General features: G+C 42.3%; 2 protein-coding genes across 7 annotated transcripts; both read left to right on the top strand.

The window, feature by feature from the left end:
* The first annotated feature begins 1,204 nt into the window (after positions 1 to 1,204).
* Positions 1,205 to 7,213, top strand: LOC100273714 (uncharacterized). 6 transcript variants are annotated; one of them, XM_035960420.1, is made up of 21 exons: positions 1,228 to 1,672; positions 1,762 to 1,974; positions 2,130 to 2,376; positions 2,553 to 2,682; positions 2,774 to 2,845; positions 2,946 to 3,011; positions 3,095 to 3,166; positions 3,269 to 3,340; positions 3,426 to 3,497; positions 3,581 to 3,646; positions 3,737 to 3,802; positions 3,889 to 4,025; positions 4,149 to 4,265; positions 4,342 to 4,398; positions 4,548 to 4,613; positions 4,715 to 5,025; positions 5,127 to 5,395; positions 5,501 to 5,636; positions 6,174 to 6,307; positions 6,419 to 6,575; positions 6,641 to 7,213. In XM_035960420.1, exons 3-21 carry the CDS (start codon positions 2,253 to 2,255, stop codon positions 6,725 to 6,727), a joined length of 2,211 nt encoding a protein of 736 aa, XP_035816313.1. In that variant the 5' UTR covers positions 1,228 to 1,672; positions 1,762 to 1,974; positions 2,130 to 2,252; the 3' UTR covers positions 6,728 to 7,213. The 6 variants fall into 6 exon arrangements, with proteins under 6 accessions (XP_020395954.1, XP_035816314.1, XP_035816313.1 ...); XM_020540365.2 differs by lacking the exon at positions 1,762 to 1,974 and having other exon boundaries at positions 1,205 to 1,672; XM_020540362.2 differs by having other exon boundaries at positions 1,852 to 1,974; positions 3,889 to 4,265.
* Positions 7,214 to 8,620: 1,407 nt separating this feature from the next.
* Positions 8,621 to 13,107, top strand: LOC100272351 (uncharacterized). The gene is made up of 5 exons (NM_001146834.1): positions 8,621 to 8,926; positions 9,754 to 9,803; positions 10,697 to 10,774; positions 10,949 to 11,771; positions 12,155 to 13,107. The coding sequence occupies exons 1-5, from the start codon at positions 8,771 to 8,773 to the stop codon at positions 12,818 to 12,820; spliced, it is 1,773 nt and encodes a 590-aa protein (NP_001140306.1). The 5' UTR covers positions 8,621 to 8,770; the 3' UTR covers positions 12,821 to 13,107.
* The last annotated feature ends 74 nt before the right edge of the window (positions 13,108 to 13,181 follow it).

Below are 13,181 nucleotides of genomic sequence, written 5' to 3'. Positions count from 1 at the left end.
TACTGCCCGCTGTCTGATTGGACAGGCACGCCGCCTGTAGGGTGGTCTGGTCGTCGCCTGCCATCAGAGTGGACGGGGCACATTAAATGCCGAGTCGACACATCTGCAGACAGGCGGCGCGCGATCTCGCAATAAATGCAGAGATCGGGTGGCCCAAAGGCCTTACGTCAGACTCTGCCCGCCGGCTTACGTCACGGACCGTAGGCCATGTGGCAGCACCGGGTCCCCGCCTGAGCGGAGACCGGAGGCGTGCCTGGCAAGACCCTGACAAGTGTCTGTGCCGGACCCCTGTACGTCCTTGACTTAGGCCAGGGTATTCTTTGTCCCGAGATCTTGTCGTGGATGGTCCGGACCTCACTTAGAGGGGTCCGGGTCCCATTCATGGAAACACGGGGTCCCGGGTCATATTCGGAGGTCCAGGTCATGTACGCTGGGGTCCGGATCCATTGATGATATCACAGTATACGTTACCTTCTCTGGTTACCTGGTGGCCCCGGAGTCGCCCACGTGGTGGAGTTGGGCGCAGTTTACCGTGCCTTCTTACTATAGTAAGGGGTACCCCTGTTCTAGGGTACCGACAGTACCTAACTAACTTTATATTTAATACTTATAACTGATATTTAAATATTTAATGTGACACAAACTAAACTTTAGTTAAAAAATTTCTTCTTATTAAACCAATGCAACTTCCTAGCCATTCACACTATCCACACTATACATATCCCGTGAAAAATCCTGGCCGCTGGTGCTTTACATCTAACCGCACGCGTGGCCGACAGCCAACGCTGTATGCTACACGTGTGCCCGCTAGCCCCTGCTGTGCTGCTCAATCGTCCCCGTAAAAAAATGAAAATCCTATGTGCACGCTGGCGCACGTCATTTACTAGTAAATACTTTAAACTTTAGTCACTTGGTTTTAGTATATAGGATACAAACATGTCATGAGAATCTCTTTAGAGTATCTGGATTCTTGAACCTCTTTAAATTATCTAAATTTTTAGAATTTGTTTGAAACCAAACCCTATCATAGTAGACGGCCAGTAGTCAGAAAATTCACAAAAAAGGATGAGCTGCTCCGTACAACTGCTGTTGCGAGAGCGGCGGATGCTGGAAGTGGCAGGCTGGCAGCATCAGCGGCAGCACGCAGCAGCGGTGAATTCAAAAGCGGCTCGCTTCGGTGGGGCTTGTCCTTTTCCTGCCTGCCCCACAGCCCCTGCGCCCCTGCGCCAGCTTTTCCGCTCGCCTCGCCTCTGCGGCTGCGCCTGCGCGCACAAAGACTCAACACAAGCGCCCCCCTCGTCGCAGTCCCGCCGTTACATGGCCCGCTCTGTTCCCCTTTCCGGCGCCCGCGACGGACTGCGACGAGCGGATAGATAGATCTGTGCCCCGTCCCTGTCTCGCCATCCTCCTTTCTCCTCCTCCACTCCCTATCGACTATCGAGCAGAGCGAATCCTTAGCGGGGAAGTCTTTCCGAGCTCAGGGAGTGGGGTTTAAAACGCGGCTCGACGAAAGGAAGGCCGCACTCGCTGCTGCTGCTGGTCGCTTGCTTTCGGTGGCGAGCGTCTCGGTAAAGCGGCGTCGGCGTCGGAGGCGGCGGCAGAGACTGGACTTGCTTGCTCCTTGCTGCGCAGTGTAGTGCTGTGCTACCTTGGAGACAGGATCCTGCCGCAGGTATCAGGGCTTCTTCTTTCTTGTGGTTCTTTGGCGCCCCTGGTTTTTCCGGTCCCATTCTCTCGTCCCTGCTTTTGCATTCCCACCAGTGCTCTGTTCCGTGCGAAGAAGATGTGAAGCGATTTTTTTTGGTAAAGATATGTTAAGCGGACGTCCTCGATTGATGCTTTCACGCACAGGCGAGAAGCGAGATGCCTGAAATCTGAAAACAATTGCAGCATATGAGGCGCCGTGATTTCTTTAACACGCGCAGCCGCAAGAAACGGGAGTACCGTTTTTTTCCTCTCTAGTTGTTGTGACCTGTGAGTTTCTTACCGAATTTCGCCCCACTCCCCACTTTTTGCATCCGGAGAATCTTCCGGCATCAGCATCGTTTCCTTTCTCGTGCGCCTCTCGTTTGTCTGTCCCCTTTGTTCTACTGTTTGCACCTTTTTTTGACCCAGGTTGTAATCCTCAGGGACTCATAATTGATCAGTGTGCCCCAACATAAGAGCGAAACGTGACTGAGTTTGCCAGCTCCCCCTTCATCCACTGTGGTCGCTCGTCTGCTAATGCCCGCATCGGAGGATTGCTCACGGATATGCTTCTGGTGATGGGCAACCCGGGGCGCTCGCGGCAGTTGTCAGCGCTGGTTGCTTCCGCCGCCATCTTGCTGTCACTGTCCGCGTTGCCAATTTGTCGGCCCTACACCTACGAGCAAGATGGTATGCAACATCCTTTTTTGTTTGCTGCCACTGTTTTTCCAAGATTCAGTATTCAGCAGGCCGTCAGGGTACATAACAGACATCCCTGTGGGCTCAAAAGATCACGCAGGGTCGCATATATGATACTGAAAATGGGACAGTTTACTCCATGTTATGCGTTTTCTTATGTTTGTCAGTGTTTGCGATAAACGGCTTGTACACGGCACTTGGAGCACCACAGCTGCCTAATTGGACTTCAAATGGTGGTGACCCCTGCAATGAAGGCTGGCAAGGTGTTTCATGTGTAGCGTCAAATATAACCTCCATGTATGATCAGTGCTCATGTATTTTTCCTGAAGTATTTCAACTCAGTAAGCCCTTTTGTTTATCTGAACAACATATCATGTTCTTCTTGTAGAATTCTCAGCGGTGCAAATTTAGGTGGACAGCTGGGCAACACTTTGGGGAATTTTACATCATTAATCACCTTGTAAGCTGTGAGCCTGTGCCCATATGTAGAGTTTGGGCTCTGAACTCATGACATTCTATCAAGTTGACACTTAGCGACTCCCGGTTTACCTCATTTTTAGGGATCTCAGCAACAACAATATTGGAGGGACCATACCAGATGGTCTACCACTCACAATGCAGAGATTGTATGTCTACTCGATCATTCTATTGCTCTTTCCTTCACTTGCATTAATATTTTCTTACCGCACTACGTTTCTGTCAATCTCAGTTTCCTTTCAGCTAACCAACTAAGTGGTAGCCTTCCAAGTACATTGTCATCCCTTACACTTTTGACAAGCATGTAAGTATATTACTGCCAATACCAATTCACAGGACTTTAGAAAATTAGAACTTGCTATGATAGTTTCTCAATATGTTCCTCTGATGTTCTTTCATTTTGCAGGTCACTCAATAGCAATCATTTGACTGGAGCGATACCAGATGTATTTTCAGCACTCACTGGACTTGCAAATTTGTAAGAGCGCCCCAACTTGTATAACAATGTTATTGTACAGATAATTTAAAGCCACTTATCAATGACAATCAATCTTCTCAATTAGAGATTTTTCTGATAACAATTTGACCGGTCCGTTGCCACCTTCAATGGGAAATTTGACATCATTGACTAGCCTGTGAGTACTGAAGCCTATTGCACTATCTTTTGGGATGGACTTTTCACTATGTTTAATTACCTCATCCTCTACAATCATTGCAGACATATTCAGAACAATCAAATATCTGGAACTCTTAATGTGTTGCAAGATCTCCCTTTCCAAGATTTGTATGTCCACTCCATTATAGATTCTCTGAATTGGCCTTTTAATGAAATGAAATTTCTGCCTTATTTCATGGCAACTGTTTAATTCAACAGGAACGTTGAAAACAACCTTTTCTCTGGTCCCGTGCCTGTGAAATTACTGAACTTGCCAAACTTCAAGTAAGAACTCAGAACCTTCTTGATTGGCCTGTTGACTTTTTTTGTGGGGGGTGAACAGTGCTCATATAATTTAATGTATTGCTCAGGAAGGATGGGAACCCATTCAATACAAGCATAGCTCCATCTGCGCAGCCTCCCATCGCGCCAACACCATTACCGTCTATCCCACCTTCGTCAGGGCATGTCCCCTCAAAAGAACCTGCACATTCTTCTAGTGTTCCAGGTGGTAGTACTTCAGGATCAGGAAAACATACTACACTCAAATTAGTTGGATATATTCTTATTGGAGTGGTATTAGCAGTAGTTCTTGTGCTAATTGCAATGTACTGTTTATCCAAGTACAAAGAAAAAAGGTCGAGAGATGATATTTATATGAAAAACAAGATAGGAAGGGTACCTCAGAAGCTTGGAGAGCCTAAAATCAAGGAGCCACCATTAAAACTCAAGAATGATGCTGAGAAAGGTTCCAATTCTGTCTTGACACTATTCCGTCATCTCTCTTTCCCTCTTACCTTTAGCATCTTCAATTTTTTTGGCAGCTCCGAATGTTGTTTCTGATGGAAGAGAGGAGCATAAGTTAAAAGTGCCAACATCAGGTGTTTGACTTGAAACCTAAGAAAACAGATACAATTTTAACTATTATTATTTTATTGCAAGTTTGAATACAGGAGATTTAACAGATATACTGGCATATGAGGCCCCACATTTTCTCAATATTTTTACATTTAAAGAATGTTTTGTGCAGAAACTTCAAATGTGGTTTATGATCCAAGTCCAAGGGATGGGCAGAACTTAGATTCATCACCGACAGGTAAATGAGTTGAAATTCAGTTGCATCAGAACTCAGAAATATTATTCCAATGCACTGCAAATTTTAACATAAGGAAGTTAACACAAGCAACCGCATGGCAGCTGTACCTTTGGCTGTTACAATGAATAAAAAAGAGCATGTGATTGATATGGAAAAGGCTGATAATTTTGTTGAGGACCAACTGCATCCTCCGCAGCCGATGGCACTGCGGACTGAAAAAGTCACTGTCAATCCCAGTGTACGTACAAGAAGGGGAAGAGTACCTTCAGTTGAAAAGGTGGAATCGACGACTACTGTCAAGTCCTTTTCCATTGCATCCCTTCAACAATATACCAATAGTTTCAGTGAGGAAAATATCATAAGAGACAGCAGGTTTGGTAAGGTGTATCTGGCAAAGCTTCCTGATGGAGAGGTAAATAATAGTTCAGCAAAACTTTAAGTAATTGTTATCTTTAAGTTTGGGTTCATGATACAGTTATCAGCTCTGAACTTATATATCCATTTTTTAAGCAGCTACTGGAAATTTTGAAGATTGACTCTTCTAACTCAAAAGTGCCAGTAGATGCCTTTCTTGAGCTAGTTGTGAGGATTTCTGAACTGAGGCATCCTAACATACTTGGTCTTGTTGGATACTGTGCGGAGTTTGAGCAGCGATTACTTGTCTATGAGTACTGTAGCAAGATGACCCTACATGATGAACTTCGTCATGTGGATGACTCAAGCAAGCCATTATCGTGGAATGCTCGCCTCCAAGTTGCTTCAGAGGCAGCAAAAGCATTGCAGTATGAAGACATAAATTGCCTCCATCCTATTTTTTAATTATTATTTGTGTGCTGTGATCTGAAAAGATATCTGAAAAATGCTCTGTATATCTTTCCTTTTTGCAGACATCTTCATGACGGTTGCCAACCACCAGTTGTACACCAGAATTTTGAACCCTCTGTTGTTCTGCTCAACAGCACCTTAGTTGTGCATATTTCTGAATGTGGCCTTGCATCACTAGCATCAAAATCAGTTTCTCAGGTAAAATAATGCTAATCACAATGTTTTCATACTAGATTTTTCTTTTACCTATGAAGGATGCTTGTAACTAAAGGTGTTTTTATTTTCTTTGTTTGTTAGTTCAGTCTCTTGAAAATGGGTTTGTATTGGACTACTGGCCACATTTATATACCTAGCTGCAAAATCGTATGAACTTAAACATGTTAAGACAAATATGAACTTAAACATTACTTAATTCTGCATTATGCCGTGATGCTTTTTGGCCTGCAACAGTTTTCTATTACATCTGTACCTGCCGCCATGCTTGTTTTTCCTTCCATTTTGTAATCATATGTGATTTTAGTGGGCTTTTGTTTCTTTATATTTAGATGCTTGAAAATTAAAGTTCCGTATACAATGGTATTTTTTGAGTTTTATTTATGAACTTTATGATATATTGCTCTGATTAAAACTTGCCAAATCATTTCAAAGTAGCAAATAGTAGAATCCTTGTTTTCATGAGAATGGAGGGAATGCTATTATTCCATCTTTTTGTAACCCTTTTACTTTGCATGACAGTTGTCTGGACACACCTTATTCCATTATGAAGCACCTGAAGTGCATGAATCTGGATCAGTAAGCGATCGAAGTGATGTTTACAGCTTCGGTGTAGTTATGTTGGAGCTTCTAACAGGACGTAAACCTTATGACAGGTAACCTTAACACAGATCCATATTTTTACCCTCATCTGGCACATTTATTTTTCTTGAAGATGATTTTTGACCTAGAGAATCTAACAACTTCACATGGAACGGAATTTGCAGTTCGTATCCACGAGCTGAACAACATCTAGTACGATGGGCCACTTCTCAACTCTATGATATTGATGCCATAACGAAGATGGTTGATCCTTCCATTCGAGGACAATGTTCTGATAAGGCATTATCCCGTTTTGCTGACATTATTAGCCGCTGCATTCAGGTAAAAACAATTGATCCTACATCTGACAAAGGTACGCAGTGTGACTAATCTTCAAATTTATGCAGCATGAACCAGAATTCAGGCCACCAATGTCTGAAGTTGTCCAAGACTTAACTCGCATGGTAAGTAATGTATCAAGGGCTTCCATGTAGGCTATCCCTTAAACAATGGTAAAATGTGGAGGTCCGTCCTTATAGAAATTAGAATTCGAGGACGCACCTCGTTCTGGAGCTTCTTGCTAGATTCAGTTCTCTCTGGCCATGATTCAAGATGCCTTTGACGACCATTGATGCGGTAGTAGGATATTTTGGCCAATGCAAAATGGGTGGAACACAGTGGCAGGATGCAGAGACTGCACCACGTTTTGTCCACTGCCAGTAATGCTCCTCTGAATCTCTGGTCAATTTATAGTTCAAAGCTATTGTTGTAATTCTGTAGTCTGCACTCTGCACAATATATTTCTTAGTGCCCAGTTCCAGATCACGTGGTGTGATTATGCGTGGTTATCTAGACCATATGTAAATACCAAGAAGTTAAACAAATGTATTATAGCGTGCTTGTTTGAGGAATGAGAAAGTACATCTTCTTACTCCTCACTTTATTATTTGATTTGTTAAATGAAATGAGTTGGTCCATCATATTTCATTCTTTCATTCTTTATAGGTTAATAATTAGTAATAATAAGGAATGTGTTCATTCCATCAATTTTGTGAAATGAACTCATGATATACCATCTCATCTAGAATCTAGAATGGATTTATGATACACTATCTCATGGATCGATTCTTCTAACCAACTTACACCTCTAGCAAACTCGTATTAAAAGGTCACGGAGACGAGTGATTTCACTCCATGTCCATGATGCATTTTTTTTTGCTCCGTTTGTTGAGATGCCGCAGAAAATTTTCTGATCCAATTAATGGTTGTCGTTTTTAAAGTCTAAGAGCAAATATAATAAAATGCGGGTTGTTTGGTTTCTAGAGACTAATTTTTAGTCTTTATATTTTATTATATTTTATGTCATAAATTTTAGTTTTCGTATTTACCAATTTAGGGATAATATTGAGAGACTAAAATTATTCTCTTCGTTCTCTTTTTTGTCATGTTTTAGTAGTTTCTAGAAATCAAACACCCCCTAAATTTGAGATGGAGAGAAGAGTATGTTGTAGGCTCCGTTTAGTTCCATTAGTCTTAGGACTAAAGTTTAGTTTAGTCCCTACCCTGTTTGATTGGAGAGACTAAACATATTTTAAATACATAAAGACTGAAATACTCATTTTTCTTTTTTCTTATTTCCTGTGTAAGACATCTTTGAGGTATGGATAATTGGAGTAAATATTGTCTTTTAGTCCATTTCAGCATCATATAGAGGACTAGAGATTAAAATTAATTAGTCCCTACTTTAATCATTTCGTTTGATAAAATAAGAACTAAACGAGACTAAAAACTAGGGATTGGATATTAGTCCCTCTAACCATAATCAAACGAGGCCTTACAGCCTGCAAAAGAACTAAAATTTATTTTAGAAAAAATTCGACTATAGTAGTTCTCCTTTGTCTCAAATCAAAATTTATTTCAAAAAATTAATACATTCATACGAATACTTGCTTTGTCTTAAACTAAAATTTATTTTAGAAAAATAATAGATTTATATAATACTTGTTGATGCATATATTTATATACGTGTCTAAATTTATCTATAGATGTAAAAAAGTAAAAACTAAAATAAATATTATTTCTGAACGGAGAGAGTATTAGCTTTGTCCTACTCCAGTTCCAGTTCAGTGCTTTTTCCGACACGCCCCAATTCAGCCCCCGTCGGGTCATTCGATTCCGAATTCCAATGCACAACTCCACGGTCGCAACGAAAGAAAAAGGTAGTGCGGCGTGGGGCCCAGCACCCAACCTCCCCACGTCACGCACGCTCCCGCCCGAGTCCGAGGCACCGCACGAGACCACGAACCACACCTAGGAATAGGAAGTTATTAGGAACCCACACAATGAAAAATCCATCACCCACGCGACGCGAGCCAAACCCGAAAAAACAGTAGGCGAGGCAGGGAAACGGAAACCAGACTACCGCCCCCGAAACCGCGACGACCCCACACCTCGTCCGCCCCTCCTCCCTTCCCGACTCCTACTGGCTATCCATCGCCCGTCTCCCCCGCGATCAAGCTGACCAGAGCCGGCAACCGATGGTGGTGGTGGCGGTGGGAGGGGGCGGAGGCGGCGGCTGGGGGACGTGGGAAGAGCTGGTGCTGGGCGGCGCAGTGCTCCGGCACGGGGGCGCCGCGTGGGCCACCGTCGCCGAGGAGCTCCGGACCCGTTCCCCGTGCACCTTCTCGGCCGAGGTACGCAACCTGTCAAACCCTAGCTCGTTTTTACATCTCGAGACCGACTAGGATACGGATTAGGGCACGGCCCTAGGGCGCCACCGGCGCCGAATAACTCTCGAGCTAATATTGAGGCTAGGGTTTCATGGCCCTACTACCTTGCGTATGTTCGTTTTTGCAATGTACGTAGAGCTATGAATTTCTATAAATTCTGTATATCTGTGATCGTAGATGGTTGTTTGATAAGTAGGCTGTGATTGGATATGATTTACAATGCAAATGCAATGATTTTGACTTTTTGAGTAGAACAAAGGGGAGCCCAGAAACAATCATGTATGCATTAATGAAGTGTGACACAGTAAGTCAGTAACTAGCAATGGCATGATGGTGCACATTGCATGGATTGTGCACAAATTTCTGCTTACATATTATTATAGTCATTGAAATGATATGCACTATTTGAGGACTTTCAAGTTCACGCATGAGGAGCATGCTATTAGGTATTTAGGTGACAGCTATTTTCTTAGAAACAAGATAGTTACTCAGGCAGCCTTCCCCAACTTGCTTGGGACAAAAAGGATATGTTGTTGCTGCTGTATAATTTTCTAGGCATTGTTAGGGTGCTACTACCATGTTGCTTTTTTTCCCAACAATGAAATGTAATAGAACCTTGAGCCTAACAATGTGGGCTTTTTGTGTAGTTATTAGTTTTGCACATCAAGTTGTTTCTGATTGCATTGCAACTCAACTGTTTTATTATCATCTAGAATTTATGACAGCCTGATCAAGTGGTTGTTGTTAGAGTTGCATACCTGTTCTTTGCTCACAGTTGTTAATATGTGCAGGAATGTGAAGCAAAATTTGCAGAGATACAGTTGCGGTACTCCGCATGCAAGTAAGCGTATACTTGATCATGTTACTTTGTACCTTCTTGCCCATTACATGACCTTGCAATTTGGATGGGTGGCGTAGAATACTACTGCATATCATTAGATATTTAGAGATGTCGAAATAATATGATTTTCGAGCCTTTTTTAGGAGTTGGATAAGGACATTGTGAATATTTAAACATAACAGCTGGTAGAGTATTTGCTATTTTGCTAAAAGATACCATGTAGGAGCATACTAGATTTTGATTATATCAAACAACACTTCCTCCGTCTCAAATAATAGTTTACTTTAGCTTTGTGCCTCTGTCCTAAGTCAAACTTGTTTAACTTTGACCGAGTTTATAGAAAAATGCATCAACATCTAGAATACCAAATTCTTTTCATTAATTTCTTCATGAAACATGTCTTGATAGTGAATTTGATTTAACTTCTAGATACTAATGTATTTTTCTAAAAGCTTGATCAAAACTAGAGAAGTTTGACATAGGACAAAACTAAAGTAAACTATAATTTGGAATGATAGTAGTAATTGATAATCAGCATGTCTGCTTCTGCACTCGACAATCAGAGATGCCTGCAGTTTTTTCTATTTGCAAATTGGTGATTCAAGTTTTTTAAATTTGCATCTTACTACACAAGTATAGACCACCATCCTCAGTTTGAAGAAGGGATAATATACAAGGAAGAGAATAAAGAGGAAAATACTAAAACATAGACCACTTAGTGATCAATAACCTCAGCTTTAAGAATGGATTCTCAATCCCATAAGCAATAAGTTATGCATACAACAATGCAAGCACTGCACTGCCTTTCAGATGGCTGAAGTTGAATAGATAACTCTGATGCAAGGCGTCCTATATTTATCTGAGTTCCGATCATCCTATTTGCTTCAATACAGTGCTTGGTTTGAAGAGCTTCGTAAGCAGAGAGTTGCTGAACTGAAAAGGGAATTGGAGAAGTCGGAAAATTCTATCGGGTTAGTGACAGTTTGTTCACAGAGCATTTTTTAATTTCAGTTTAGCTATTTATATTTTGTTCTTATTGTTGACTATCCCAGATACAATATTTGTTTATTGTTTTCATCCAAGCAGGTCATTGTTTGATACTTGGGTCAACTTTTTGGTAATGTGTGGTCTTTTTACTCTTTCAGATCCCTCCAATCTGTGATTCAAAGCCTCAGCAATAGCAAACATGTTGACGGGAGTTCTGAATACCACACCAGTCATACTGAATCATGTCCCCGCTCTGAAAATACAGCAGATACTAATTCCTCAGGTAAAGAAACATCCAGGGATAGATCATCAGCTGCTAGTTTCACAGAGGAGGCAAGCAACAGTCAGAAATCTCAGAAAGTGCAGCAGTGTGATACTGATTCAATTCAAGCTATCAATCCATCACCAGATGAGTCATATCCCCAGGCCCAAGTTGAAAAGGTCGGTCCCAAAGATGGCTTGCTTTGGGGTTCTAGAAAACAAAGAGGAGGGAGAGCTAGAAGGACACTTCTGAAAGGTGGTGATAGTAGCGGGGATGGTGAGCCTACATCTACAGCATTCATACAGAGGGAGGGTTCGTCTAAAGGCTGCATGAAGAACTTCATAACTCCAAAAGTAGAACCAGTTGTTATGAAGAAGGGTGTGAAAATTCCAAAAGTAGAATCTGGTGTGATGAATAAGGATTTGAAAACTTCAAATGTAGGATCCGGTATAATGAAGAAGTGCTTGAAAACTCCCAATGCACAAGCTGATATGCTGAAGAAGGATGTGAGAACTCCTAAAGCAGAATCCGATGTTATAAAGAAGGGGTTAAAAATTCCCAAAGTAGAACCTGATGTTATGAAGAAGGGCTTGAGATCTTCAAAGGCAGAATGTGGTCAGCCTGTGATTGAGAGAGTTAAACTGAAGCTGGCAGAGATTTTAAATACTATATCAACTCAAGATGACTGCAAAATGTTGCAATGCCAACTTGATACCCAGGTAAGATGGGTGCACCAAATTTTCATCACTTTTCGATTTGCAGTGACTCAGTGATGGTCTAAAATATCTGCATATATATACTTCACTGATTAATACAGGACTTATGTTGACTATAATGACTCCTTAGGTCATTTAAGAGATGTGATACTTCAGTATGTGCTAATAATTTTAAAACTTCTATTAAAACTGCTCCACAGTTTTTTCCTGCTAGCTACTCAACTCAGATTTTGTGGGTTTTTAATTATGGTTGTTTTGTTACTAGCTGGCTATAGTTAATTACTTCTCAAATTAATTGTTCCATCAAATCATTCTCAAGGTCTGTGAAATAGCACGAACACCCATGGGCTGAATTTCATTTGACTCCTTACCTCTTCTATATACAGAGGAAAAGAGCTAGATATAAGAAGATGATTCGCCGGCATATGGACTTCCGAATGCTTCACTCTAAGATCAAGAGTGGCGCAATCTCTTGCACCAAGGAGCTTCTGAGAGATGTGCTCATTTTCATCAATAATGTAATAACCTTCTATCCGAAGGCTACATTGGAGCACATGGCTGCGGTTGAGCTTCGTGAGTCTGCATGCAAAACTGTGAAGCAGAGTGCAAGCTTGTTCTTGAAAAGCCATGGAGAGATCGGAACAGCTGGTGCCCCCGTAGTAAAGAATACTCGAGTCCTGCAGCCTCGATGCCCTGGCCCCGGTGATGCAAGGCCAAGCAAGGTTTCTTCAAGGGACGCTACTGCCAGGGAAGGAGATGGCAAGCGCCCTAGTGATCAGCTGGCTAATCAAAAGACTATACAGAGAAATGAGCCAGCCAAGAAGAGAGGTGTGGGTCGGCCTCCAAAGAGTGGGCATAGGATTGCTGGGGCACAGGAAGATAGCCCCATAAAAGGCAGGAAAAGGGGCGCTGGGGCACAGGAAGGTAGCCCCATCAACGGCAGGAAAAGGGGCGCTGGGGCACAGCTAGATAGCCCCGGCAAAGGCAGAAAGAGGAGTGCGGCAGCACAGGAGAATAACCCCAGCAAAGGCGGCAAGAAGAGCCGGCGGTGAAGCTACCATCAGCTCAATGCCGGTGAAACAGTGTACAGCTTAACCATATATCATAGGCTGGTCCCTTCCAACGTTGTTTGCCTGTCAAAAAAGTTTTTGCCCCAGTATTCAAACTGATGTAACAGGAAGGGTTAGCTGTTTCTGATGTTGTTTTGTAAGGAGTATGGACAGTTAGGAGGGAACCCTCATTTTCCTGTAGAGATTATCCGAGCTAGGCTATACATGTCTGACTGTGTAATGCTTAATAGTTTAATTTATATCATGTGAACTGATGCTTGAACACCGACAGTTACCTGTCAGACGACTGAACCAGAGATACGAGAAACAACAGGACTTGAACAGTTCGGCTCTATGTAGCGAG

This window comes from Zea mays, chromosome 7 (genome assembly GCF_902167145.1).
Source record: "Zea mays cultivar B73 chromosome 7, Zm-B73-REFERENCE-NAM-5.0, whole genome shotgun sequence".
NCBI classification, from domain to species: domain Eukaryota; kingdom Viridiplantae; phylum Streptophyta; class Magnoliopsida; order Poales; family Poaceae; genus Zea; species Zea mays.
Note: the sequence above shows the minus strand (reverse complement) of the source record. Positions and strands in the feature narration are given on the sequence as shown.

What these genes read in the sequence shown, in the direction of transcription:
- LOC100273714 (XM_020540362.2), top strand. Translation starts at nt 2,253, where the DNA reads ATGCTTCTGGTGATGGGCAACCCGGGGCGCTCGCGGCAGTTGTCAGCG. An exon ending in CCACTCACAATGCAGAGATT is followed by an intron (nt 3,012 to 3,094) that starts GTATGTCTACTC and finishes TGTCAATCTCAG; the next exon opens with TTTCCTTTCAGCTAACCAAC. An exon ending in CATCAAAATCAGTTTCTCAG is followed by an intron (nt 5,637 to 6,173) that starts GTAAAATAATGC and finishes TTTGCATGACAG; the next exon opens with TTGTCTGGACACACCTTATT.
- LOC100272351 (NM_001146834.1), top strand. Translation starts at nt 8,771, where the DNA reads ATGGTGGTGGTGGCGGTGGGAGGGGGCGGAGGCGGCGGCTGGGGGACG. An exon ending in TTGCGGTACTCCGCATGCAA is followed by an intron (nt 9,804 to 10,696) that starts GTAAGCGTATAC and finishes GCTTCAATACAG; the next exon opens with TGCTTGGTTTGAAGAGCTTC. An exon ending in AATGCCAACTTGATACCCAG is followed by an intron (nt 11,772 to 12,154) that starts GTAAGATGGGTG and finishes TTCTATATACAG; the next exon opens with AGGAAAAGAGCTAGATATAA.